The sequence below is a fragment of the Dama dama genome, chromosome 1, assembly GCF_033118175.1.
Source record: "Dama dama isolate Ldn47 chromosome 1, ASM3311817v1, whole genome shotgun sequence".
In the NCBI taxonomy this organism is placed as follows: domain Eukaryota; kingdom Metazoa; phylum Chordata; class Mammalia; order Artiodactyla; family Cervidae; genus Dama; species Dama dama.
In genome coordinates this window covers 43,533,168-43,560,676 of record NC_083681.1, presented here as the reverse complement: position 1 = coordinate 43,560,676, position 27,509 = coordinate 43,533,168, and the positions used below count along the sequence as shown (strand labels likewise).

Here is a 27,509-nt window from a genome sequence, read left to right as displayed (position 1 = left end):
TTTGAGGTTTTTTCAGTACAATTTATTCTTCTTACATTTTAATTTACATTTGTTAAATACCTTAGAAATATTACACTCAAAGTAACAGACTTCCAGACAGAGACCATTAACTAAGAAGGAGCAGTCTCACTAAGTCAGCTTCCCTAGTTAGTTTGCTGGCCTCCTCACTATTCACATACTCTCTGGTGCTTATTACTATGTAACTGTCTTCAAGATATGGCTGAAGCTTGAATCTACACCTGGCATCAGACCAAGTCTGTGAATCCATGAATACAGGCCATCAACTGCATTTAGGGTACAGCCTGCAGAAGGCTCTTTCTTGACAGTCAATGATGATGAATGTGGAAAGACTGGATATTCTCTTGGGAGAAGAAAGCATACCCCACCTTAAGTGACAGCTACAGTTTTCTAACAGAAAAAACAATTAGGAAAGGGAAAAGATCAATGATACGAATAGGGAAAATACTCTGAGAATAGAGTAAGTACAATATATACATAATGGAGTAAACAGGCTGCTCCTGAGTCCATACTCTTACTTTTATTTTTAAAAGTCTGATAAAAATTTACTCAATTACATTTTATACAGTAATATTTAGTGAGCTTTGTCCAAAAAGGCTATGTTTTAAGTTTGCTTGTAAAAATAATGAAAGCTTTATCAGTCTCTGGTCGATAAGAAAGGAAGAAAACCTTGCTAGAAATAACAATAAATAATTTCACACAAAAGGCCAGGTGACATAAGAATAGTATATTAATGAATATATTTTCTTTGTATTTACAATAAATCCATTTGTTAATACTGTGATAGAAAAAATAATCAGTCCACATTATACAGTAGAAACAGGCTTTGAGGCTGATCATACCTCTCACAATAAAAACATACAAGGATTTCTTCCACAGCTAAAGTACTTTTCAACATGACAGTCTTGGGTGAAGGTAAAACTGACAGAGCACTTCATGTCCTAGAATCAAGGAATCGAGGGTATTACCATTAAGGAAGTGGCAAAAAGCTGTTTGGTTTTTTCAGGACTACTTAAATATAGTAGTTACCATATGAGAATTTAATTTTACTTTGAGATATAAAAAGTAAAAACCCTCAATAGGGAAACTGCATTAATCAAAAGCAGCCCCAAACAATAAAGCCATCAATAGAGAAATGAATAAGGCATTCTTATGTATCATGCATAAAAAGGATAATTACATAATACATACTTTAATGACCAGACTAATAAATAAATGTGATAAATTTTACAGTCATTGGAACAAATAAACTATGTTCAACCACTTAAGTGTTATACTGCCACTGCTTTTGTTTCAAAATATTAAGTAATATAATTAATCTAACATCTAAAAACTGCATACTTTGAATGTTTGCTTTTTTGATCCCCTTTTGAGATAGTAAAGGGGAACCATGTAATAAAATATTATCTGAATATAAATTATCAACACCAATATGATACAATTGGAATTGTGTATATGCACAGTGTAAATATTTTGAAAACTAGAAAAAAGATGAAAAGAGACTGGTCAGAATTTTAAATTTCAGACTAATCCATGATAATCTAGAACAGAAGATAAAAATAAAGTTCACCAAATAGATATAACTTGATATCTTTTCCAAATTCAGTAGTCCACTGAAGATGCAACTTTTAAACAAGTTTATTATCTCAAAGATAAAAAGAGGAAGAAAATGTAAATCTCTTTTGAGCTTTAGTTTTCAAGTTTATGCTCTCAGAAAAGGCTTGACATTAGTCAGAACAGCAATACTATATCTTTGCTTTTGAACTTTGTATTTGCTTTTCCTATTTTAGCTATAGTACTAAACAGAGAGAAAAACATTAAATTATCAAATCAAGGGTAACTATTTACGGCAAGCTCATGAAATATATTAAATTGAATTAATCAGCTGGGTCAAGAATTTCCTACTATCCTGCTATGCTTAATACCTATAGTCTTGGAATAGTAATTTAGGAGATGTCTATCACAACTACTGACAGCACTTTTCATAGTATACCAATTTCCACTTTTACTTTCTTCTCTCCTTTGCCACTTAAACCCATTATTTTAACCATCTGATAAGAAATTTTATTTTACAAACTCCTGTTACAATTACTGAAGAGGTGATTGTAACACATAAACCTGCCAATCCTGAGATGATGATGATGATGGGAAAACTAAAACCCAGAGGATTATTCACTCAAATTTCTGCTTTAGTTTTTTCTGGAAGATGGCTGGCAGAATAGAAAGAAGAGCCAAAATCATTAGAACAAATACTGAGTTCCAGGAAACAGCTTCCCCTGCTGTTGTAAGCTGGTATAGTGTTGTTCCTGCCTTAATTGCTACAAAAGAGGGAGGTGCAACACCTAAAATAAAAAGTAAAAACATACATTAAAAAAACAATCAATTCTTGTTAAAAATTAAAATTCTGCATGTATAAAATTTCTTTAAGAATACAGTGACTTACAGTTTTTAAACTTTTAATTTAATTTAAAGCTCCTCAAGTTTATTTCCATATAAAGAATTCAATTTTTCATAATCACCTCTTAAGGATATTGAATTAAAAAACCCAAGGAGAGTTTCCAGGAAATAATTTTACAAAATTTATCAACAGCCTTAAAAAAAGAACGTGCTATGATCCGCCAATTTCAACTTTAGGAGATACTAATGTATATAAGCAAAGATCTGGTCTCAAGGATGTTCATCTAAGAATTATAATTCAAAAATCTGGGGAAAAACCTCCATCTTTGAAAATAAGATTGAGTAAATTTTCATTCACTCTTGACATTTAAAATAAATGTCAAGTATATTTAAAATAAAAATGAATGGTAGGAGATACTCAGAAATAGAAAGATACTCAAAATATATGAGTAAAAAGGGCACTTTATACAAAAGAATGGTGAAACCACCATTTTTATTGAAAATCAGAACTGGAAAAATTACTTTAGCCAAAGCTGAAGTTAATTTTATCTCTAGGTATTTCATCTGTAAAATAAAGAGACAGTACAAAAATTCTCTCTTCTGATCCCATAAATGTAATATTATTTTACAAAATCCAAAAGTAACCCCACTAAGATATTTTTTCCACTTTTATGGAGAATCTGCTAAGACTTTCAGCTTTGTCTATGAATTCTTCTAAAAGTAGCAATAAGTATTAACTTAAAGGTTTAATGTAATACACACTCAACACTTGAGGAACATGCTCATTTTGTTGATATCTAAACAATTCAACTTAAATTTAAAAGAAACGCAGAATATTCTTAGTAAAAGAACTACCAGAATTCACAAAATATACAAATGAATCTTTAAGTCCACTGATTAATTTCAAAATTAAGTGTTAGCTCCTCGAAAGCAAGAATCTTTTTGTTGATCCTTATTTCCCCTATACTTTTGGTAATGCCCATAATGAGTACTATGTCAAAAAAAAAAAAGAAAGATAGGATCAATTATTTATTGAAAATTAAAGTTCATTATTTAAGTACCTCATTAGAAGACAAAGGAGAAAGTACTCAAAAGAGGCACTTTCATTTTTTTTTTCTCTCCACTGAGGGAGAGAACGGAGTTAAGAAGTCCTGCATTAAAAAAAAAAAAAAAAAAAGAAGTCCTGCATAATTCTGTATGACCAAAAGAATATCCAGAAGACAGTGCTCTTATTTTATAAAAGTAACAAAAAAATATTTAAATCAACACGATCCAACAAACATTTCTGAACATCAATTTACATAGACCAGGCTCTGTGACCACCAGTTATATAAACCTACCCCAGTTGGACACGGCCAGACATGTAAACAATGAGTTCTGTAACATGCATGAATTCATAAACAAAGATAAAAGTCTTGGCAGATTCTCCATAAAAGTGGGAAAAAAATCTTAGTGGGGTACTTTTGGATTTTGTAAAATAATATTACATTTATGGGATCAGAACGAGAGGCCTTGGCCTTACCTAGAAAAGTGCCAATAAAGAAAACTTTCAAGGGCACATTTATCACAGGAGATGTAATATTAATAAACCAATTAGGCAGAAATGGTGTTATTCTCAAAAATATAATGTAGTTAATGAGATGTTCTCTGTGACGTTCAACCTGTGACAAGAAAGAAACAAATTAGGATGAAGACAAAGCCAATCCTGAAAATAAACTGCTTATTATAAAATACCTTATTTCAAATTCTTATCCCTGAAAGCTCAGCATTTACCCAACAGAAATGATCAAAAAAGGAGTTTGAAAATGACAATGAACTACTCATCAAATGTTCATTATCAGAGCTAAATAACATCAGATGAAAATTTTTATGATTGTGTTTACAGCATAATGTTACATACACTATTAAAGATGGTTTTATATCAGCCTAGATAATATGGCTCAACAACATTTTAAACCAAAAGGCAAAATTAAATTTATAACTATATATAAGATATCCAGCGGTCAACTTTTTAAAGCTTTTAACTTCCTATAAAGGAAGGGCTAGTATAGTACATCAATAAACCTAGCCTCCACTTTTAAAAAAAATTCAGATAATCTTTGTTATTACAATTTACTTCACATGAGTGAATTCATCACTGATAAATGAGCAAACGGAAACATTCAGCTGATGAAATAAAAGCACTGATTGCAGTTTATGCTAGATCTTGCCATATAAATAATCATTTTGATTTTGGGCAAAATGCTTAATTTCTCTTAATTTCCTAACCTATAAAACAAAGGGATAAATATATAATAAAATTTCTCTGATTTAATCATCTGTTTCTTCTGCTTTTTTCTTAGAAATACTATGTTACACTTTCCTGTGTAGTAGTGTTTATATCAATATTTATCAGTGGTAGTATTTGCAGAGGTCCTAACAGAAGATAACAGTTCTTCCCACTAATGAAATGCATTAAAGGAGCTGGCTGATACAAGCTGTTCAGAGACCCACTGACAGCATCCTGCATCAACACAAGCGAGGTGTTTAAATACATGGATGCCTTTACATTGACACTTTGATTTTTCTGCTGACTAAACTTACTAGGAATAAAGAATTTACTGTTATAGACACAAAAAGCTCATATCTGAAATTATTAACATTCATTATTTGCCTACTGCTTAATTTTACTTTGGCCAAAAGATCATTTTTATCAAAGTTGAGTCTGAGTTCATTTATGTAGATATTATACACTGACCTCCCAAGTAGCCAAAGGATTACATCAAATAATTTAAAAATATATGTTTACCTGTTGTGACCATTTTACTGCTTTCTCTGTTAGGTATTTATATACAACTGGCCTCCCAACTAAATAGGAGAGCATATAGCAGAATGAGGCACCGAGTCCAGAACACTAGAAAATAACAAAAACTCATAAGCATTTTGTACTTTTCCATCTTACTCACATGGATATATTCATCTAAGGCAAAACTCAACTAGTTTCTTTCTTGTGGCGTACAGGGAGGTTACTCTGCATAACACCTCTTATGCAGAGAGCAAGAACCCATCTAATTCAGCCCTTTCTCTCACCAAATTATAACTAAAATGAGACAACTGGAACTTGTGATTAAACTTAAGAGACTATATCCAAATAGTTCACGTTAGCCATTAACCTATGAATAAAACCTCAAGAGCCAATATTTTTTCAATTGCTATGCTTGAAAGTACCACCCCCAGCCCTGGGACTTAACTTCTTGTGCCCACCAACAACATTCTTGGACTGTTTGAATTACAAAACAGTATTGGAAGCATAGGCTAGAACAGAGCCTATAAATGCAATTAAGTCTGTGATATCCCTCTTCTAAAAAGAGACAAACTCTAACATCTCCTATGGAGGGACTCAACAAATACTACTTTAATACTAAACACCTCTTAAAACTAAGTTTATGCTTCCAGAGACTAGGATGCCATCATCATTCCAATCATTCTATTTAAAGTTATTTTTTTCTAGCCTCCCAATTTCATTTTAAATACTTACCAAACAAACAAGAAATAAGGCTAGTGGAAAGGGATAAAGAAACCCTGAGAGTATACTGAGAAATATAGAGCCCGGAATAGCAAATGTTTGCAAGCTGTTAACTTCTAAGTTAAGGATTAAAACATAATTAAATGGATTTTTCAACCACAAATCCAACAACCTAGAAAAAAAGTATCAATGCAGCAGTTACATGTTAATAAGATTATATCCATATTTCAGTATTAAAAAATTAAGTGAAATTACACCCAAAGTTTAAAATGTACACAATTACTCAGCTGTAATACCTGTAACCTGAAGCTTACAATTTACTAACATTATCAGAAATCAATGCTAATTAGAGTGTGTTACTAAGAGAAAACCAAGACAAATGCCAAATGTGTACCAGACAGAGAAGAACTAGGCACTTTAGGGGAACAGGGACACAGAAAAAAAGAAAAAGAGAACAGAAAAGGTCTTCAGTAACCTTGTAAGTAATACACTTCTCTAATACATTGGATTTTTACTCTCAAATACTTTTAGGAAACATGATTTCTGTAGACACACAGGTACACAGAAGATTTACTATGCCTAATTCAATGTGTGGACATTTACCTCAACTTACTACTCATTAAAAAAAGGACAAGGGTTACAAAAGATAGTAAAGTCACAAACAAATCTTACTTTTAAATAGGATCTTTTTTCTACTTCTCTGGTTCCTAGTTTGGGCCTGGACCTCTGCATCAACCATAACATGATTTACTTACAAGTCAGACGGAGTGAATTCCTTCAACATCTCTGTACTTTAAAATTTCTATCTTCACTCCACCTGTTTGTTCCCTCTAGTTTGCACTTTACTCTTGCTTTTGTTTCAATCTCCTTCTTCCTGGGTTCTTTATCTTTAACTTCTTGCTCTTTGACAGATTCCTCCTGCATAAAACCACTCAGATGCCTATAAACTAAAGAAAACCTGGGCTTTTTCCTTGAGCAAGGTATCCTATCCAGTTATTGCCTCTCTCATCTTCACTGCCTTAGATTCTTTCCATGTCCCTTGCCACCTGGCTTACCCATCCGCCACTCTACTGAAACCTCCTTCTGGCTGAAAGTAATGACTTTTTCTCAGTAAGAATTTCTTAGTAATCCCTGCATAAGATTAGATATCCTTTAATGTGAAACTCACCTCCAGTGAACTGTATTTTTCGATATTACAGATCATTCCTTCTCTAGCTTTTTTCTTCTCCTTACCCTCAAATCTGGAGATTGTTAGCCAATCTCCTCTCACTTTTGATAAATTCAGTTATTTCCATGTATATGGACGCACACATGGCTTCAAGTATATGGTCATATGTATCTATAATGTTGAATTTTCTTACCAATCTCAAATTTCCCTGCTATCTATTGGACGGCTCCACTAAAAAGTTTAAAAATTACACTTATTTATTTCAGGGCTCTTTAGAATCTTTTAATGGAAAGTCTCAAACACATATGAAAGATGAGAAACTAGTACTATGATGCCCTATATATCCATACACAGTTTTAACAATTAACATACAACCAATCTCGCTTTCTCTAGATCCCTTACACGCAATTAGATTGAAGCAAATCCCAGACATACCATTACAAGTACAACTACTTTAATACCTTTAAAAGATAAGGATTCCTTTTCTTAACACAACTATAATACTATTGTCAAAAATTAACTATAACTTCCAATTGATCTAAGTAGCCATTTAGCGTGTTCACAATTCCCACATGCCTTTTTTTTTTGACAGCTGGTTTGTTCAAATAGGGAATGAAAGGGGTTCACACATGGTATTTGCTCACTACTAGCAAATAAAGACAGATTTTTTTTCCCCCTTGCAATTTACTTATTGAAGAAATTGGGTCATTTGTAGAATTTACCACTTTTTGAATTTTGCCTATTGTACCTCTTAGGGTGGTTTAATATGTTCCTTTGTCATTTTTAAAAATTAATTTTTGTTGGCATACACCTGATTTACAACAGGGGCTTCCCTGGTGGCTCAGTAGGAAAGAATCTGCATGTCAATGCAGGAAACATGGGTTTGATCCCTGGGTCTATAAGATCCCTTGGAGGAGGAAGTGGCAACCCACTGCAGTATTCTTGCTTGGACATCCAATGGACGGGGAGCCTGACGGGTTACAGTCCATGGGGTCTCAAAGAGTTGGACACGATTAAGCGACTGAGCACGCATGCATGCAGTTCATTTACAATGCTGCATTAGTTTCTGCTGCACTGTAAAGTGAATCAGCTATACATACATATGTTTATATATATTGTCCCTCTGTCATTTATCTTGTAGTAACAAAGCCATTTTCTCTGCACAGGGATATAATTTGACCTTAACTTCCCAGCTCTGTATAGACTGTGTATGTTTTTCTCTGACACTGAAAAATCTTGGTTCTTAATACCATAGCATAATTAGCTATTTCCTTACATATTAATATATATACACATATATATGTATGTGTGCATATATATGGGCTTTCCTGGTGGCTCAGACACTAAAGAATTCGCCTGCAATGCAGGAAACCATTAGTATTACGTATTTTAAAATTTCAAAACAATACAACTGAAAAGAACTTAAGATTTCTTTCAAACTTTTTTTGTCCTTAAGATTTACCCCAGAAGGGACACAAAACCAAATTAGTTTTTTCAAGGAAATAACTAATTCCTCTTGATAGCCAAATCTGTATCAACTCAATATATTGTTAAACTTAAAAAAAAAAAAAAATTGTTAAACTTCATTTTGCTTTAGATTTTTAAATTTTGTTAAAATATACTGAACATAAAATTTACCATCTTAACCATTTTTTAATGTATGGTTCAGTAGCATTATGTACTTTCACACTGTTGTGAAAGCAGTCTACAGAACTCATCCTGCAAAACTGAAATTCTATATCCACTAAATAACATTCCCCATTCCTTCCTCCCCCATCCCCCTGACAATCATCCTTTTCCTTTCAGTCTCTATGAACTGGGCTACTCTTATGTGTATGCCTAGTCACTCAGTTGTGTCCAACTCTGCAACCCCACGGACTGCAGCCCACCAGGATCCTGTCCATGGGGATTCTCCAGGCAAGAATACTGCAGTGGGTTGCCATGCCCTCCTCCAGGGGATCTTCCCAACCCAGGGATTGAACCCAGGTCTCCCACACTGTAGGTGGACTCTTTACTATCTGAGCCACCAAGGAAGCCCACTTTTCATGTGAGTGGAATCATACAGCATGTCTTTGTGATTGGTTTATTTCACTCAGCATAATGTCCTTAAAGTTCATCTATGTTGTAACATGTTTCAAAACTTCCCTCCTTTTTAAAGCTGATAATATTCCATTGCATGTGTATAGCAAACTTTGTTTATCCATTCATTGGTTAAAAGACACTTGAGTCGCTTCCATTTTTTGGCTATTATGAATAATGCTGCTATGAACATGAGTGTACAAATATCTCTTGAGACCCTGCTTTCAATTTTTCAGGTATATACTCAGAAATAGGACTGCTAAATCTTGCTTTTAATTTTCTGAGGTAACATCATATTGTTTTCCATAGTATCCACACTGTTTTACACTCCCATCAACAGTGCACAGGGGTTTCAATTTCTTCATATCCTCACCAACACTTGTGACTTCCTGGGATTTTTGTTTTTTTTTTTGATTAGTAGCCATCTTAACGGGTGTGAGGGTACTTTAGATTTTTAAGATTCTTGTTTCTTTTTTCATTTTGATTTAGTTGGTTTTATACCTGTGTGAAATTATTTACTTGGTTCTAAAGTCAAATCTACGCAATGAAGTACACTTGGGAGGTTCCACTTCCATCACTGATTCATCTCTCTCTCCCCCCTCAGGTAAACATTTTTATTAGTTTTTAAAGATATCCTTTCTATTGTTATCCACAGCTCAAAAGTCCTCAATGACTATCCAATACCAAATAATATTCTAAATTCCTTAGCCTAGTACTCAAAGTCCTCTACAATCTGAGTACAACGTCCAGCCTATCTTCCTAAACTTATTTCTCAAATCCTCCCCTTCTCACTTCCTACACACCAACAAAACTGGATTACTGATCACTTCCTTACCATGCCCTGAGCTTATAAGCTCTGCTCTAGACTTTCTGTGTCTAGAATGACTGTACTGTATCTCTACCCATAATTCTCATTATTCCAGATGGAAACAGTTGTTTTGCTTTTTGAACACTTAAACTAGACTGTACTTAGCATATAATTAGTACTTAAAAAAAAACTGGCTAAATGGACAAATCTAAGTTAAAATTAGTGATTGTAACATAAAAAGTAACAGATATATGAGTTTGAATTAGGTAATACCAATGAAAGTACCAGTACTGCACTGCTGAATACAATGGCTACTAGCCACACGTGCTGTGGAGACGAGACATTAAAGTGTGCCTGGTCTGAACTGAGATGTGCTATGAGTGTGAAATACACACATTTCAAAGACTTGGTTCAAAAAAAATGTGAAATATTAATAATTTTTATGTGGTTACATTTTGAAATTATATTTTTGACATTTCAGTTCAAATAAAATATACTAAGATGATTTTATTGGGGACTTCTCTGGGGGTCCACTGATTAAGATACTGTGCTTCCAATGCAGGGGACACAGATTCGATCCCTGGTTGGGAAACTAAGATTCCCACATGCTATCTGGCCAAAAAAAAGAATATGCCAATATCATTATAATAAATATTTTTTAAAAATTGTTACTTTTTCTAATGTGCTAACTAGAAAATTTTAAAACTGCAGGTGGCTCACATTATACTTCTATTAATCAGCACTGTACTATTAATTATATGCCTTAAATACCCTAAGATAAGTCTTTTCTTGTACACTGAATTTTATAAAGTAACTTTTTAACACTCAGAACTTAAAGATTCCAAAGTGTAAAATAAATAGAAAATTATAAGAAAATATGGAATTAACACATTATCCTATTAAAAAAATCTAAAACAATGCAGAATCATTACAATTAATTAAGCAAATAGTTAACCATATGCTATAAAACCTGAACTGACAATATTAACCAATGATTTATTTTTATCAAATGTATTTACAGTAACAAACCTATTCCTATACTTCCAATTCACTTTCTACTAGGCACTTTATTCTTTTCTACTAATTTGCATATGAATATTAAAGACAACTAGGCTATAACATTTGTTCTCCCATAGATGGTCAAGATTCACTTATGCTAACTGGCTGACTTGCCATATGGGTGGGGATCCCTTTTATTCTTCAGCCATGAATCCTTCCCAAAGCTAGGGGGCAAACTGGACAGAACAGATGATTTTCCAAAGTAAATAGAAACTATATGTCTTGTTCACAAAATGTTCACAAAAACCTTATAAAAGGCAAATGAAAGGGATGAATCATATTTGTTTCTTCTTTGGGGAAAATATTTTATTTTATGGCTAAAGTTTATAAATGTAAAATAACCTCCAAGCCTAACACTCTGGTTTTCAAAAATAAGTGATGAAATGGAAAGCATGTGTGTGTGCACATCAAGAGTTAATGTCTTTCATTACCCAAGAAGATATGGAAAATACACGGGACTAGAATAAAAGCTATAAAAATTAGAAACTGACATCCACAAATTGGAAGGTTAATCACCAGTTGCACAGGCAGTTTGAAAATATGTAGAAGGAATAAAGCTATTTTCCTGCCTAGTTAAATTATAACATATATTTCTATATAAAACAAAGGAATACATACTGAGAACTGTAAAAAAATATCATATCTTTTACAAGACTAATGATCCTGTTAGGATTTTTTTTACAAAAAGAACCATTAAATGGAAGAAGAAAATCATGAACAAATGATTCATAGCATAGTATCTACAAAAGCAAAAAATACAAACTATAACTTCAAACCTAAGAGAATTTTAAAAAATTATGGTATGGTAACTATTAATTCAAAGTTATTATTTAAATTAAGACCATCGATTAACTAATAATCCTAAATAAAGTAACTATCTTAAATAATACAAAGGAAAGAAAAAAGTTTATGATAAGTGAAATAAGCAAAAAACAGAAAACAGGTAATAAATATTTAGAAATGACAACTGAGTTGAAGAGACAGGATTAAAATGAGAATTTTTTCATTCTCATTTTTCAATATTTTAATGTTAACTGCGTTAGCAATTTTTAAAACGAAAAAGTTATGTATAACTGAGCAGCAGATCTTTCAAAACCTTTTTCTTAAACAAAACTAAAAAACATTTTTCAGTTAAAAGGATACAAAATATATGTAGCAAAATAAGCTACAAGTACTTGTACATAAAAGGTGTCCTTATATTTGGATAAAACTTTTCCTAGAGCCTTGGCATCATCCATATCTCTGGGAACCTTCATATTCACTCTTTCTTCTCTAAAGAAATAAAATTAAAGTGAAAAAAATTTTAAACAGAAATTTGCCAAGATAATTCATATCAAAGTCAAGTAAGTTCAAAACATGAAGTTTTATCCAAAATGATTTTGATGCCTTGATCTGCAATATGCTAAGTATAAATTCACAAAATTTAACTTCAAAGTCTATATGTCATTTGCTTTTTAATGCTTTAATATAGTTTTATAAGACATATAATTCATATGAAAATTCAGGATGACCCAAATTAAAGGTTAAAAGCATTTGCTCAAACACTGGAGTAAATTTTGAACGTCAGAAATGAATCACTGACGTTAGCATATTTAAAACACACTAAACATCATTTTGGGTAATTCTCATGATAAGCTACAGTAAATAATTAATTACAACCAAAATTAAATATAAATTTCAATGAATTTACAGTTCATATCTTTTCTTTAAGTATCCCAGCTTAAAGTTCAGATAAAAACTTAAACACTTGTTACTTTCTATTACTTTTACTTTACATTTGGTGCCTTGTTTGGAACTGAATGTTCTATTTATAAAAGCCCCAAATAATCACCTTTGTGTTTAACATATATTGTGCCCATTTGTTTACATGATAAAATTTAATCTTGCAGAACAATGATAGAAAGCTCTTAAAAGTCCTATAAAAATAGCAGGTAGACTAAATAGGGTTTTCTCTGTAAGTTTAAAACCTAAAAAAGTTCTTTGTGGGGAGATGCATACATCTCATACATATACACACACAGAAAGAATAAGCAGAATATAGAAGATTTATAACAGCACATTATTATATAAAAGTGTTATAATTCTTAGAGCAGACTAGAAGCAAACAATCTTAAATTACACTCGATATTCTTTCCCTCTTTCAGTCAGTTATTTCTTACTCCTTTGATAAAAACGAGAAAGGATCTAAAACTGAATGATACTAGTATTAATGAAATGACATGCTATCCTCCCAAAGGCATTTTCATTCATGTAAGAAATTAAAAGTATTAAAAATAAACACATTTAACTATAAAATTTCAAATATAAGGAAGTGTTAATGAAAGAAATTAAGAGGAAACAAGAACTTCCTGATACCCTGAAATCACATTTCAGTTATCCATTACCACACCAAGCTGGCCCTGGTTTAAAGTCTAACCATTTACATTTTAGTAGTCTCTCACATAATCTATGATTACCCAAGGGTGTTATCATTGTGGTTAAATAACCCAGGGGTATTTCACCCTCATAAAATATGCCTCAGGTCTATAAACTTTTCCCTGAAATTCAAAAAGCTCTGAAAACCAAAAGTTCTTTGTAGCTTGTCAGCAAAAATTGATCCACATGTATATAAAGTTATTTATAGTCTTTTATGATACAAGTTTTTCTATGTATTTGATTATGGGGTACTGCCCCAGATCCTGCTGGAGACACTACATAATATATAGTATTTATTCCATGTTATCATTCCAAAATAGAAAAGCTCTAAATTCTGAAATACATCTCACTCCCAAGGTTTCTGCTAAGGAATTGTGGCTGTATACTAATAGACAAGTCTTTTTACAAGGTGCATTTCACAGCAAAAAGTACTTATTCAAGCCATACCATTTCTATAAAACAAGGAACAGAAAAAGAGCCAGTAGACAGAGATGTGGTAGGGAGGTAAATGGACTAAATAGAGGCAGACAGAAGCTGATCACAAGGAAAAGTAGGAAGGGAGAAAAGAGTGGAAAAAGGGAAAAAGCAGAGAAAAAGAACATCAGTATTTCTCAAACTGCAGGTCAATTTCTATTCTAGACTGCAAGATAAATTTACCTGGTCACTACTAGCATTAAAAAAAAAATAAAATGCAATAAATTAATGTGGTTTATTTTCCAAAATTGCTTGAAAGCCATTAGAAAGATGCTTAGAGGAGAAGAGCTAGAAAAACCAGACACAGAAAATCAAGAGACATACTTGGAAAGAAGTATTTAAAGACAGTGTCAATATGAACTTGCTACAAACCATGAGAGTTGATACACAATCATCATGACAGGTCTGTTGCTTAAAAGTAGTTAAACTTTTAATACACTTTCATCTCTATAAGACATTTTGCAGACATCTCTACAGACATTTTCTATTTTTTTTTTTTTTTTAGTATACTTACTCACTAAGCTGAGGAAAATTTTTATATACCAAAAACATAACAAAAGCTGCAGACAGGAAAATGGACACCAGTATAAGAAGTGACATTCGTGCTGAGCCAGCTTCTGCACAGGCTTTCTCTGAAAGGGGAAAAAAAAAGTTGTAATTAAGATAAATATAAAGGAAGAGAGTATTTCGAGCCAGTAAATAATTTCCTGAAAGAGTTTCCTCTCGAGAAACTGTTCACACTTTTGCCCAAAACACTGTAACATAAAATTTTAAGTACTACCATATTTGATGTTTTATGAACTGGCTATAGTTCTTCTGATATACGCATTTCAAAAGCATGAAAAAACAGAACAGCAGAATTTGTAGCACTGATTTGTGGATAAGCTAAAGGGGAAAAAACAGCATTGCTCTAAATGCTATCACTGACTTGGAATTTTATGTATCTACATTGGGAGCTGACAGCATAGGCAGAATGGCTTCATAGGAAAAATGAGCTAATGTGGCAGTTACTTCAACTGTCATAAGAAAGAACCTGGAGATTGACCAATGCAACTGGTGAATGTTACACTTTCTGTTTATATCAAGGGCATCAGAATAGAGCTGAAGCCTAGATGTTTGGGGCGACTCTGCCTGTGATTCCAAGAATGGGAGAATATGTTTGTGTTCTCCAATAAGGTAATCTTAGTGTTATCTTAAAAAAAAAATCTTATGGAAGATGACCGTATGAAATGAGAGCCAGGATACTGCAAGCAGAAGAATGAGCAGGGTGTTTTTACTGCAAGCAATCGACAGTGAGGAGGCGGGGATACCTTCCTCACTGGGGAAGAGGCAGGAGAGGGTGGCTCAATTTGTATTACCTACTTTTACCATAATCCCATGTATATACTGATGACATTCAGGGGACTAAGAGACAAACATGTATACTATAGTTGGGATTTATTATTTTTAGTTCTCTGAGGATGGATCTACCACTATGCCCCTCCCTCCCCTAGCTACTGCCCATATAACTTTCATTCATGCTTTTACAAAGCACCCTAAACAAAAGTACAGGACTACCTGTACTCAATTCATTAATTTAACAAATTATCCTTCAGGAACATTTATAAAGGTGCATTAGGTGTCACTGCCTACTCCACTAATGCTCCCTTCTCCGAGGCCTAGCATCTTCCTCAAGTCTCCCCCACTCTTCAAAGGGGCTAATCTCACTGGCCCTATTCTTATCACTGATGCCAACACTCTACCCACCCAACACATAAGGCTGACTGGCCCATGGCTGGATACCTGACCCAAGTACTGGGATTGCCAAAATGTCGTATGGGTTTTTCTTAAGATGGTATGGAGAAACCCAAAAAAACTTTTTGGCCAACCCAAGAAAAACAATTCATTATTGGCTGACCACATTTTCTCTTGAGAATATGAACTAAGAAAAAGAGATACACTATTGTCAAGGTGTGGTGGATCTTGAGGTCAAAATGTCAAACAGCAAAAGGACACAATCAAAAGACCTGGCAAGCCAAAGATGTGTACCAGAAAATCCAAGAGGACAGGTTCAAACAGAAACCCAGAGAGTAGAGACAGGAAAGGAAGCTAACCCTCTTGTTGATTTCTACCTTTCCATTTCCCTTGAAGCCTGGTGAGAATTCATTTCTTGCTCCTGGATACCAGAGAGACTCTCTCATTCTTAGAGAGCAACCTCACTTTTTATTTCTGTTGGTTTAAACTGACTTCTGTTCCTTTCAAAGGAAAAAGTTTTAACTTTTTACACTCAGTTTATCCCTTAGCTCATTATGCTGGTTTTATATATGTTACATCTGAATTAGTAGAATTTTACTATATTCAATGTTGAACACAGAGCAACAGAAAACCATCTAGTCTCTTGGTATTCAGTGTGTTCTGTGAACTACATGAATAAACACTATCAATGAGTTTGTTAGAAATATAGATTCTCAGGCTAATATCCCAGACCTACTAAATTAGAAGCTGTATTCTAATAAAATGCTCAGGTGATGGTATATTAAAGAAGCAAAAATCTGGCCCATCCTTCCTATTTTTTGCTAAGTAACAGAGGCCCAGAGGAGACTGCACTATTTTTTAAAAGTCTTAAGCAATGAGATAGTGTGTAGTATTAAATATATTCCCAAAGCACTTTAATATCCATTTATAATCAACTCATAACTTCTGCTGAAATAAACTGCTTAGGTTAGTGCTTTAATATACTAAATATATTCTTATTGGTTCATTAAAGTATGTTTTCTAAAAGACAATATTAGGTTTACTGAGTTCTACTATGTGGACAATAAGTTAATTTTTTTTAAAATCTTTTCCAATTTTCTATAGTCTAAATGTATCACTAATCAGCTCAGCCTCCCAACTGGGCCCTATCATTTTAACTTTGTTTCATTTTAATCTCAAAAAGGACTTTACTTCAAAAACCAAGTCACAGATAGAAACTTATCTGTTTACATCACACTGATAAAATTTTTTGCAGGAAAGAAAGGGATGATAAAACAATACAAAAGATGTCTTGAATGGAGTAATAAAGCAGTCACGTGTATGTGTGTGTTAGTTGTTCAGTCATGTCCAACTCTTTGCGACCCCATGGACTGTAGCCCACAAGGCTCCTATGTGCCTGGGATTCTCCAGGCAAGAATACTGGAGTAGGTTGACATGCCCTTTTCCAGGGGATCTTCCTGACCCAGGGATCAAACCCGGGTCTCCCACATTGCAGGCAGACTCTTTACTGTTTGAGCTACCTGGGAAGCAATAAATAATAAAGCAGTCATGCTTGCCTCTTAATACTCTGTTTCATTAACCCACTTACATATTTATATGCATGCTTTGTTGTGACACAGAGAATTAAACAAAGACTTTAAACATCTGAGGTGGGTCAAAAGTGAAAAGGTCTCTTCAGAATCTTATGATAACAAACATGTAATTTCCCATTACTTTTTTGCCCTGATTATGATACCTAATTCAATGCACACCTTGAAGACTCCTAATAAATCAGATCTACTCAATCTAAAAAAAAGAGTAATTAGCCAAAAGGTACAAAAATATCAGTGCACTAAAACCAATTATATGAAAAATGTGGTTTTAGTTTCTAAGTAGGAACCCTATTGAAATATAGACTACTCTTAAGGCTAAAATGGTTAGTTTCTTACTTTATAAAATAAAGAATTACTCTACTAGAAAAGAAATAAGGGTAATATATAGGTACTGAGTCTGGGGGCATAGTTTTCTATAGGCTGACATCAAAGCAAAGACATGATAACATAAATGGTCTGTATAATTTTTCCAGAGTCCTTTTACTTCTTAAAGATAGGATATTAACTTGCCCCAGTCCTCACTTTTCACTTACTTTCCTGCTAGAATCAGGTCTAGAGTACAGAAAGGACTGATATAAATAATTTAATATTATGGGCATCTTTTAGAATCTTTAAAACCATTAGTTTCTGTTTTGTTTTTCATCCTGTAGATACCTGTGGACACAAGAATCACAGCTAAGACTAAATGGCTGATTTCCCCTCCTTTCTGGGAACATCTCTTTAGGATCTCTATTATGCAAGGAATGAACACAACGGTAAAGCTGCATAGGACTATCTGCTGAGCATCTATATTGTACAAAATGTTTGGTCAATCCATGCTAAGAAGCTGGTAACATCATTAGCTAGATTCCCAAGGAATGAGACAAATGGGGTTTGAGATTATAGGAAAGCAAGATTACTAGGCTGGAGGAAGGCAAGATTCACAGAACAGGTGGAAATATAGTTGATTAAAAGATAAGTTTACAGTCTTCTAACCTGTCCTGGAGCTAAAAGTATATTTAAAGAATCCAATAGGTGACAGTCCTCCTTAAATTACACAAGACATTTTGCACAGTAACTCTAAAATTTAACTATAATATTTTTCTCCCCATCATCAATTCACCAGTCCTAAGTGAGAGGTCTGAATGGAGAAAGGTGTGAGACATTGAAGTGGACTACAGAACACTCTGGCCTCCTGATTTCACTAGAAGAGACCCTGATGCTGGGAAAGATTGAAGGCAAAAGCAGAAGAGGGCAGCAGATGATGAGATGGTTAGATGCATCACCAACTCAATGGACATGAATCTGAGCAAACTCCAGGAGAGAGGATGGGAGCCTGGCGAGCCATGGTCCATGGGGTGGCAAAGAGTTGGGCATGACTTAATAACTGAACAATAAAAACAAAATACTACCCTGAGTCTTCCTTGAATACACATTTCTCTGACCGCTACTTATTGCCTTACAAGTAGGATGATGCCTTACAGTTGGATGATGAAATATGTAAGACATTTGTTGAACAAAATTAACCTCCAGGTTTAATTCAATACCTACTCACTCTCTAAAATGAAATGCTTTTTCAAGCATTGTACTCAACACAATGTAAACACAAGAAAACAGTTGATAATGCAATAAAACTAAGTGACAGTCAACCTTAAAGCTCTCCATCCTTTCACACAAAACCTGCAAGTAGGGAATGTTGCCTATTACAATTCAATAATTCTTTCTGAGTACAGTTCTAATAATTCCAGAACCTAGCATGCAATTCATTTAGTTCTGAACCTAGATTAAAGTCATAAACTTGGGAATTCCCTGGCAATCCAGTGGTTAGGACTCTGCACTTTCACAGCCGGGGGCCTGGGTTTGATCCCTGGTAAGGGAACTAAGATCCCACAAGCCTTGTTGCACAGTCAAAAAAAAGAGTCATAAACCTTGTTTTAATGGTGATTCAACATCTAAATGTGTAGCATACATAATTATAATGCCTCCTCCTTCTGGTTGCATTAGACACATGTTATCTAGCATTTAGAGCTTCCGACAACAGTGCTCTATACATTCATTAACCTCCAAATCTTCCATTATACTAATTCCCATTCTCAATTATCCCATTACCTGTTTGCCAACCTCTTTCCAGGGCCAAAGGTACTGTGAGAGAAAGATCACTGTGCTCTCTTGGCCAACAAGTTCATAGGTTTCAAGCTTTTCTGTCTTCAATTAAGGTTATCACCAGCAAACAATAACGATTTTACAGTAACCCCAAAAAAGACTACTTCAAGTCTCTTCAAGCCTTTAATTCTACTTCCTCCTATTCTCAACCAGCAAGGCTGCCTCCACAGCTTCCCAATCTCCATCTCAAGATCTGTTCTTGTATTATTTCCCCTGGCCTCTTTCCTCTTTGCATTAAATGCCAGCACACTTCCTTCCAGATCTTGCTCTCAGAACTAACTCTTCACTGAATATATTCAACTCTTCCCACTAACAAGCAACTTTTCTCTAACTTCAAATATGCTTATATTCACCCTGAAAAACCAAAACTTAACCTTAATGCCCCTGTAGTAGCTCTCTATTTCTTATTACTTTCATATCAATACTTTTTGAAGAGCAAAAAGGATTATGTCTACAAGATCTCAGGAATCACTCTACTGCTCTTCTAGTACTCTAATTCTTGACATTCAGCATTTTCTAGATCTACATGATCCTACCATGCAGGAAGCAAAGACCCATCTCTCCTGAAGACATAGTTTACAGGGACACTAGCAAAAGTTTTTTTATGGTTACAAGAACCTATTATAACACTGTTGGAAGTAAATTTTATTTCAAGAGCTTAAAATTCTTTAAAATTATGTATTAATAATCAAAAATGGTACTTTCATCTAGTATAAATTTAAACAACTAAAATAACTTTTTTACAAAATACAAAGAATTAACAACTTCAAAAACACATACAGAGAAAGCATGTTTGCAGGTAGCAGAAGAAATAGCACCACCTATTTTGTATGAAGGGGCTTCCCTGTTGGCTCAGAGGGTAAAGTGTCTGCCTATAATGCGGGAAACCTGGGTTCGATCCCTGGGTCGGGAAGATCCCCTGGAGAAGGAAATGGCAACCCACTCCAGTACTCTTGTCTGGAAAATCCCATGGACGGAGAAGCCTGGTAGGCTACAGTCCATGGGGTCGCAAAGAGTCAGACACGACTGAGTGACTTCACTTTATTGTAGGAAAGCTCATTCTCTGATGTTTGTGCCCTGCATATCTGCTACCATTCAACCCACAATGCTCATTCACGATCATCAACCACTTTCAGGCACTTCCCCTTAAGAGGATAATAGGCAGGAAGACCAGGGGTCTCCAAAAGGAGGAAATAGGCTGCAAGTATCAGACATTTTTTTCTCTCTCCCTTAAGCAGCAGGAGGAAACACTCTCCATGGAAATGTTTTTCTTAAGCTATGTTAATGAAACTATGTATTTGCTTTGGAATTTGCCTTTCTTCAAAATGGTTCCACCTAAGACTAACTTTTTCCTTTTCTCAAACCTTGGGCTGATAATAGCTCAACAAACCAGCATTCATATCGATTGTTTTACGGCTGGGGGATAACACACCCTGCACCATCCTATCTCAAAAATGCATATTGTGGAGAGGGGCCCGGTGAAGCTCTGTCAGGTCTCTCTTACCTGACTAAGAGCTTTCTAACAGACATAAAACAGCTTGTTAAGACTAGCGGGAGGAGCACTCTCCATGCCCCTTCTGTTGTCTATGTCAGAAGCTTTCTCTGTCCACTTTTACACTTTAATAAAACTCTGCTACACAAAAGCCCTTGAGTGATCAAGCCTGGTCCCTCGTCCGGAAGTTAAATCTTCGGAAATCACAAATCGGACACCGTTCACCATAAGCTATAACCCTATTCGGCAAAGACCAAGCTTCAAGTAAACTTCAAACTAAAAGATACCTCCATTTAAAAGATTTACTCAGCCAAAAAAATTTTAAGACTTTCATTTCTATTCAACTTTAGTCACCCACTTTCAGAGACAAAGTTCTCACACCACCTGAGACTGCTCTACCTTCAACATTTTAAGCTTCAACATACCATTCTTTGATCACCTCTGTTCTTTCATGAGCTTAACACCTCTATTTTCTCCCTTCTGTTGGGCTCCTCGCTTCTCTTCCTTCTATGCCCAGCCTGTGTATCCAACACCTTTCCTTATAGCTAATCTAACCTGAAATCAGTGTTTCAAAGCTCACTTTTTTCACTCCCATACCAAGATGGCTGAAAACAAATATAGAAAAATCACTGGAGAAGGAAATGGCAACCCACTCCAGTATTCTTGCCTGGAAAATCCCATGGACAGAGGAGCCTGGCAGGCTATAGTCCATGAGATCTCGAAAGAGTTGGACACGACTTAGCCACTAAACAACAACCATCCATCCATAGTCCAACCATAGTTAGAGGTAATTTGTGTTACTCTTTTGGAGTGATGCTAAATAACCTGTTTGTTAACATGTGAATTTAAAGCACTAACTGATTTGCTCTTGGAGCATCTGAAGCTTCCAGTCTGAGGAATTCTCAGGTTTCTCTAGGAAGAGGCATGACATATGAATCTGGAATGACAACAGCCAAGTCAAGAAGTCCCCCAAGGGCCAAGGTCAGAGGGGTCAGAACCACGAGAGGGTGATCCTTGAGCAGATGCCCAGGATGGAGACAGAGCCAAAGGGTGGACAGCACCCCTCCCCCAGCTGTGGCCACTGCAGGAAGGTTCCTGAGAGTCACAGGTCCACTAGCCTCCTCCCCATCCAAATGACTGCTCTTCAACTGCCTTCTGTGAGAACAGTCTTAAATGGAGTCTCTGTTTCATAAACGATGGAACTCTGGTAAAAAAAAAAAAAAAAAAAAACCATGAGTGACCCATCACAGAGATCCATGTCTTTGGGAGAACTGACTTAGCCTCATTCCTACTTCCTTGTTTAGGTGTTGAATACACATCAGGCTGAGCCAATTAGGTTATTCTTCAGTTCAGTTCAGTTCAGTCGCTCAGTCGTGTCCAACTCTTTGCGACCCCATGAATCGCAGCACGCCAGGCCTCCCTGTCCATCACCAACTCCCAGAGTTTACTCAAACTCATGTCCATCGAATCGGTGATGCCACCCAAACATCTCATCCTCTGTCATCCTCTTCTCCTCCTGCCCCCAATCCCTCTCAGCATCAGGGTCTTTTCCAATGAGTCAACTGTTCACATGAGGTGGCCAAAGTATTGGAGTTTCAGCTTTAGCATCAGTCCTTCCAATGAACACCCAGAACTGATGTCCTTTATGATGGACTGGTTGGATCTCCTTGCAGTCCAAGGGACTCTCAAGAGTCTTCTCCAACACCACAGTTCAAAAGCATCAATTCTTCAGCACTCATCTTTCTTCACAGTCCAACTCTCACATCCATACATGACCACTGGAAAAGCCATAGCCTTGACTAGACAGACCTTTGTTGGCAAAGTAATGTCTCTGCTTTTTAATATGCTGCCTAGATTGGTCGTAACTTTCCTTCCAAGGAGTAAGCATCTTTTAATTTCATGGCTGCAATCACCATCTGCAGTGATTTTGGAGCCCCAAAAAATAAAGTCTGACACTGTTTCCACTGTTTCCCCATCTATCTCCCATGAAGTGATGGGACCAGATGCCCTGATCTTAGTTTTCTGAATGTTGAGCTTTAAGCCAACTTTTTCACTCTCCTCTTTCACTTTCATCCAAGAGGCTTTTTAGTTCCTCTTCACTTTCTGCCATAAGGGTGGTGTCATCTGCCTATCTGAGCTTATTGATATTTCTCCCAGCAATCTTGATTCCAGCTTGTGCTTCTTCCAGCCCAGCATTATTCTTACCCTCTGACAACAGTAATAAGCTCAGGGACAAGCATTTTATCTGAGGCAATCTAATCAGAGTGACTAGACTTTTATTGATAGCACTACGAAAAATAGGTTTAAAATTATCAAGGAAGCATTTAGCTTTACCTGGACCTTCAAGAGAAATCAACCTTAAGAAAAGCTGATATCAAGTAAGCAAAACAAGGTATGAAAGAAATCTGATCCTGATGATATTACTGAGCCCCTGGTTCCAGACTAAAGTCAGTGAATCCCACTTAATCTCTCTACTTTTTAGTTATATGAACCAATAAACTTCCTTTCAGCAAAGGTTTCAATTGCGTACTCTACTGATTATAAGCAAAAGAATCCTGAAAATAATATCTGGGTTGAGTCTGACATCAACACATCATACTAATATACCTTGGTTGATGTCTAGTTGCCAATTTTACTCTTAGTTCTCAGTTATCAGTAATCAGAGCTTCCTTCTTCTTCCTCTAAGCTAGTACTCAGCTCACAGCAGATGCTCAAAGGATATTTGTTGAACCATATAAGCAAGGCAGAACCTAAAACAGGCATCTAAGAAGGATTTATTATCCAAGTTCAAACAATACTGTCTTCTAAGAGCAGTAAAACCAACTTCAGGACAGTGTTTCTCAAACATTTTTGGCTGCATTCCACAATAAGCAATGTATTTTATACCATGATTTCATACACACAAAACTATATGACTGAAAAATAAAATTAAAAGAATACTTACCCCCTACTACATGCAAAGAACTCTATTTTTCCTTCAATTTTTTAAAATGATTCATGATTACCTATCAAATTCATTTCACACTGCTTACAAGGGGATGACCTATATATTGAAAAATGTGGCCTTAGGAGTTCTCTTAAATCAAAATGGGGAACTTCGATAACTTGCTAGTAAAAAGATCAGCCAGGGCAAACAAAAGAAAATAAAACAACTTGTCCAGGTATTCTTGCACAAAGAGTAGGTCAAGAGCCTCTTAAGTATTATTACCTCTTGTGTCTCACTTTTTCTAATCAAGCAAGAATTAGACTTTCAGTGTTATTGCCCTGCTCAAATCCTCACAGTGGTCTTCAGTGTATAAGACTCAAATGTCAGGCTGAAGTCAAGGTGAAAGTGAAAGTCACTCAGTCCTGTCAGACTCTTTGCGACACCATGGACTATACAGTCCATGGAATTCTCCAGACCAGAATACTGGAGTGGGTAGCCTTTCCCTTCTCCAGGGGATCTTCCCAACCCAGGGACTGAACTCAGGTCTCCCGCATTGCAGGTGGATTCTTTACCAGCTGAGCCACAAGGGGGCCCAAGTCAAGGTGAGGAATCCACTAAATGTACCAAATACTGCATGTGAAGTGTAAAATGTTTCTTTTTTAATTTGGCCGCTCCAGGTCTTAGTTGTGGCATATGGGACCTAGTTCCCTGACAAGGAATGAAACCTGTGCCCCCTGAAGGAATGAAACCTGTGCAGAGTCATAACCACTGGACCACCAGAGAAGTTCCTAAAATATTTTAAATATACACACTATGACAACTACTATTCGCCAAAGTGTTATGTAGATGTATCAGTTAATAAAAACACAAACTTATTTAAAGTGTCATGGAATTTACAGAAATATTCAATTACTATGCATTCAAGAGTTACTGCATTTTTTTCCTCCAAAACTTTTCCTTTCTGAATACCAAGTTGCCACCTACAATTAACAAAAATTGTTTTTCATAATAACTTGGAAAATCTGTTGCTAAGTTGTTACTACTGACATCACATCACCAGCTAATTAGCCATGCCCTACTCCAGGGATCTTCCTTACCCAGGGATCGAACCCACATCTCCCACATTGTAGGCAGATTCTTTACCATCTGAGCCACCAGGGAAGCCCAAAAATACTCGAGTGGGTTGTCTATACCTTCTCCAGGGGATCTTCCCAACACAGGAATCGAACCAGGGTCTCCTGCATTGTAGGCAAATTCTTTACCAGCTGAGCTACAAGGGAAGTCCAGCTAATTACCACCAGCAAGGAACTTACACCCTATCATGTAAGGGGTCCACAAAATCTTGTACACAAAAAGAGAATTCCTAACACCAATTAACAAGAAAGAAAGAGGCAGAGGAAAAGAAAAACCTGAGAATCATTAATAAGCAGATAGATCAAAAAAACATCCTTTGCCTAGGACTTAAAGCCCTTTATACTAATATCATTTTGACCACGGCCAACATTATCTCCTACTACCAACCAACAGAACTAGTCCACTCCTGACAATTTTATCTCTTTATAAACATACATGAATGGTTCACACTAACTTTCAAGCCTAATTTCTCCTCTGCTCAGAACCCCTCTCGGGTTTACTAATCCAAACCCTACTTCTCTATGAAGGCATACCTTCACATCTCTACCCTGACTTCCTAAAGATTTATAGTTTCTTGACAGCATCACAAAAATAACTGGTGGATGTGTTTTTCTAATGTGTTTTTATAAAATAAGATAAACAATTGTAAAAGCCCTTTGGAGGTTTCAAGGTCTTATTTTCCGAACAGCTTTAAGTTTAAAAAAAAAAAAAGTAATAAAGCAATTGATTGCTATTCCAAACCAAATGATAATCTTTAGGGATGACTTATCTGGTAAATACTTTTTCAAAATACCCTTGGATTACTGTCACTCTCAATCACAGCATCTTCAAAAGAAGATTCCTGTCATTTACAGTGTATTTATACTTTGACAACAATTCATTTCTGGGTGTTTGAAGTTATTTGGCTCTATGTCTATGAGGTGGAAAAATATCCAAATATATAAAGCTGAAAGACCCAAATCAGACTGGAGGCATCTTAAAATATTTTAAAGTAAAATACCATTTTCTGCAAGACGCTTTCTAAATTTTCCATATATTTTAAATTTGATTCAAAAAATTCAGCTGAATGTTAAACATTATCTCCATTAAAGTGTGCAATACTTTATAGTTGACTGTAGTTAACAATGTTGCTAGACACTCTTAAAAGATCCTCTCTTCACCCATCACTGGTGGTGGAACACATCAGTGTGAGGTGGAGACAACTAAACTAACAACTAAATGGAGACATCCATTTGCTACAATCACTCCAAGTTTACTGGACAGAGGAGCCTGGTGAGCTACAGTCCATGGGGTCCCAAAAGAGTCAGACACCACTTAGCGACTAAACAACAACTCCAAGTGAATGGGCTTTAAAAGCATTTAAAGAGTTTAATCACTTCAACTGCTGAAAATTCTAGCTCAGAGGGCATCAAAGTATTTAGTTTCTGGGTATACTTTTTTCCTTAAAATAATATTTAAAGCCCTGAGAAGTTCCAAGATGGAGTAGTGCAAAAAAAAACTTCAGAATAAGAGATCTTAGCCGTAATAGTAATTACTAACATTTATTCAGCCTTCACCTCAAATAAGCCAAACATCACTCTAAATCCTTTACATGAATTATTCTATTTAATCCACGCACCAACTGTAAGTAGATATTGTTACTATCATCAGCCCCCACTGTACAGTTCAGATACTTAACTTTTAAAGGATAACAAGTCCAAAGTCATAAGTGGTAGAGTAGGGACTCAAACTCAAGTGTTCTTGCCACCTGGAAGAGGCATCTGGACGTATTAATAGTTAACTCCTTGCTTTTAGCCCCTACTTCACTAATCTGGCTTTGTGATTTTGTGTAAGTTATATATCCACTCTGGACCTCAGTTTCCTCATCTGTAAAAAATAAAGCAACGAATGCTAACGTTCCTTCCAGTTCTGCCTGGCTTTAATATTATCAACATTACAATGTCCCTGAGCGTCAACAAGCCAGCGTTTCATTCCTTTTTTTAGTTGAATTCAACTGGAAAAAAAAAAAAAAAATCAACCATTTAGGAACCCACCACATTTTGGTGTCTGGCCTTATGGACAGTGGGCACAAGGTGGGCAGTGGCCGTAGCCGAGGTCTTCCAATATCTCTGCTCCCGCTCCCGATGCCCCCTTTTCACCCGCAAATCCCCGGTACCCGCGGGGGCCCTTTCTCCTCCGAAACCCCTCCCGGCACACCTCCGCCTCTGGGCCAGGCCCCGCGCTGGTTCCCAGGTCTACTCACCTTTCAGGTGGTCTCTGCTGCCCGGCGTCGAGGGACCCCGCGTCCCCGCTGCCTTGTCCCCCGGAGGGGTCGAATGGAGTGCCGCCGTTTGCGATCTTTCGACCGCTCTGCCTTTCGTCATGGTTGTTTCAGGGTAGGTGGAGGAAGCGGGGTGAGGCCGCTCCCCCTTGACAACAACTCCGCTGCAGGATCCTAACGACACCCAAGGGCCACAGCACAGCCACTTCCGGGTCGACCACCTCACCTGAGCCGACCTCAGCTCCGCGAGCAGTGACGCTGAGCTGAGATCTGCAGCGCCTACTCGGGCTAGGCTCCGCCCCGCAC

The 27,509-nt window shown here is 35.9% G+C and overlaps 1 protein-coding gene across 1 annotated transcript; it reads right to left on the bottom strand.

The window, feature by feature from the left end:
- On the bottom strand, positions 1-27,509 carry TMEM41B (transmembrane protein 41B). The gene is made up of 7 exons (XM_061147882.1): positions 27,186-27,509; positions 14,438-14,555; positions 12,178-12,306; positions 5,933-6,026; positions 5,204-5,308; positions 3,938-4,076; positions 1-2,360 (listed from the first exon to the last, which is right to left on the bottom strand). Exons 1-7 carry the CDS (start codon positions 27,304-27,306, stop codon positions 2,191-2,193), a joined length of 876 nt encoding a protein of 291 aa, XP_061003865.1. The 5' UTR covers positions 27,307-27,509; the 3' UTR covers positions 1-2,190.

Excerpts from the sequence above, each read along its gene's own strand:
- TMEM41B (XM_061147882.1), bottom strand. The coding sequence starts at position 27,306 with ATGACGAAAGGCAGAGCGGTCGAAAGATCGCAAACGGCGGCACTCCAT. Across the intron at positions 6,027-12,177 it reads TATTTTGCTACATATATTTT|CTTGCAAACATTTGCTATTC; the intron begins GTATCCTTTTAA and ends AGAAGTTAACAG. Across the intron at positions 4,077-5,203 it reads CAGTAAAATGGTCACAACAG|GTTGAACGTCACAGAGAACA; the intron begins GTAAACATATAT and ends TTCTTGTCACAG.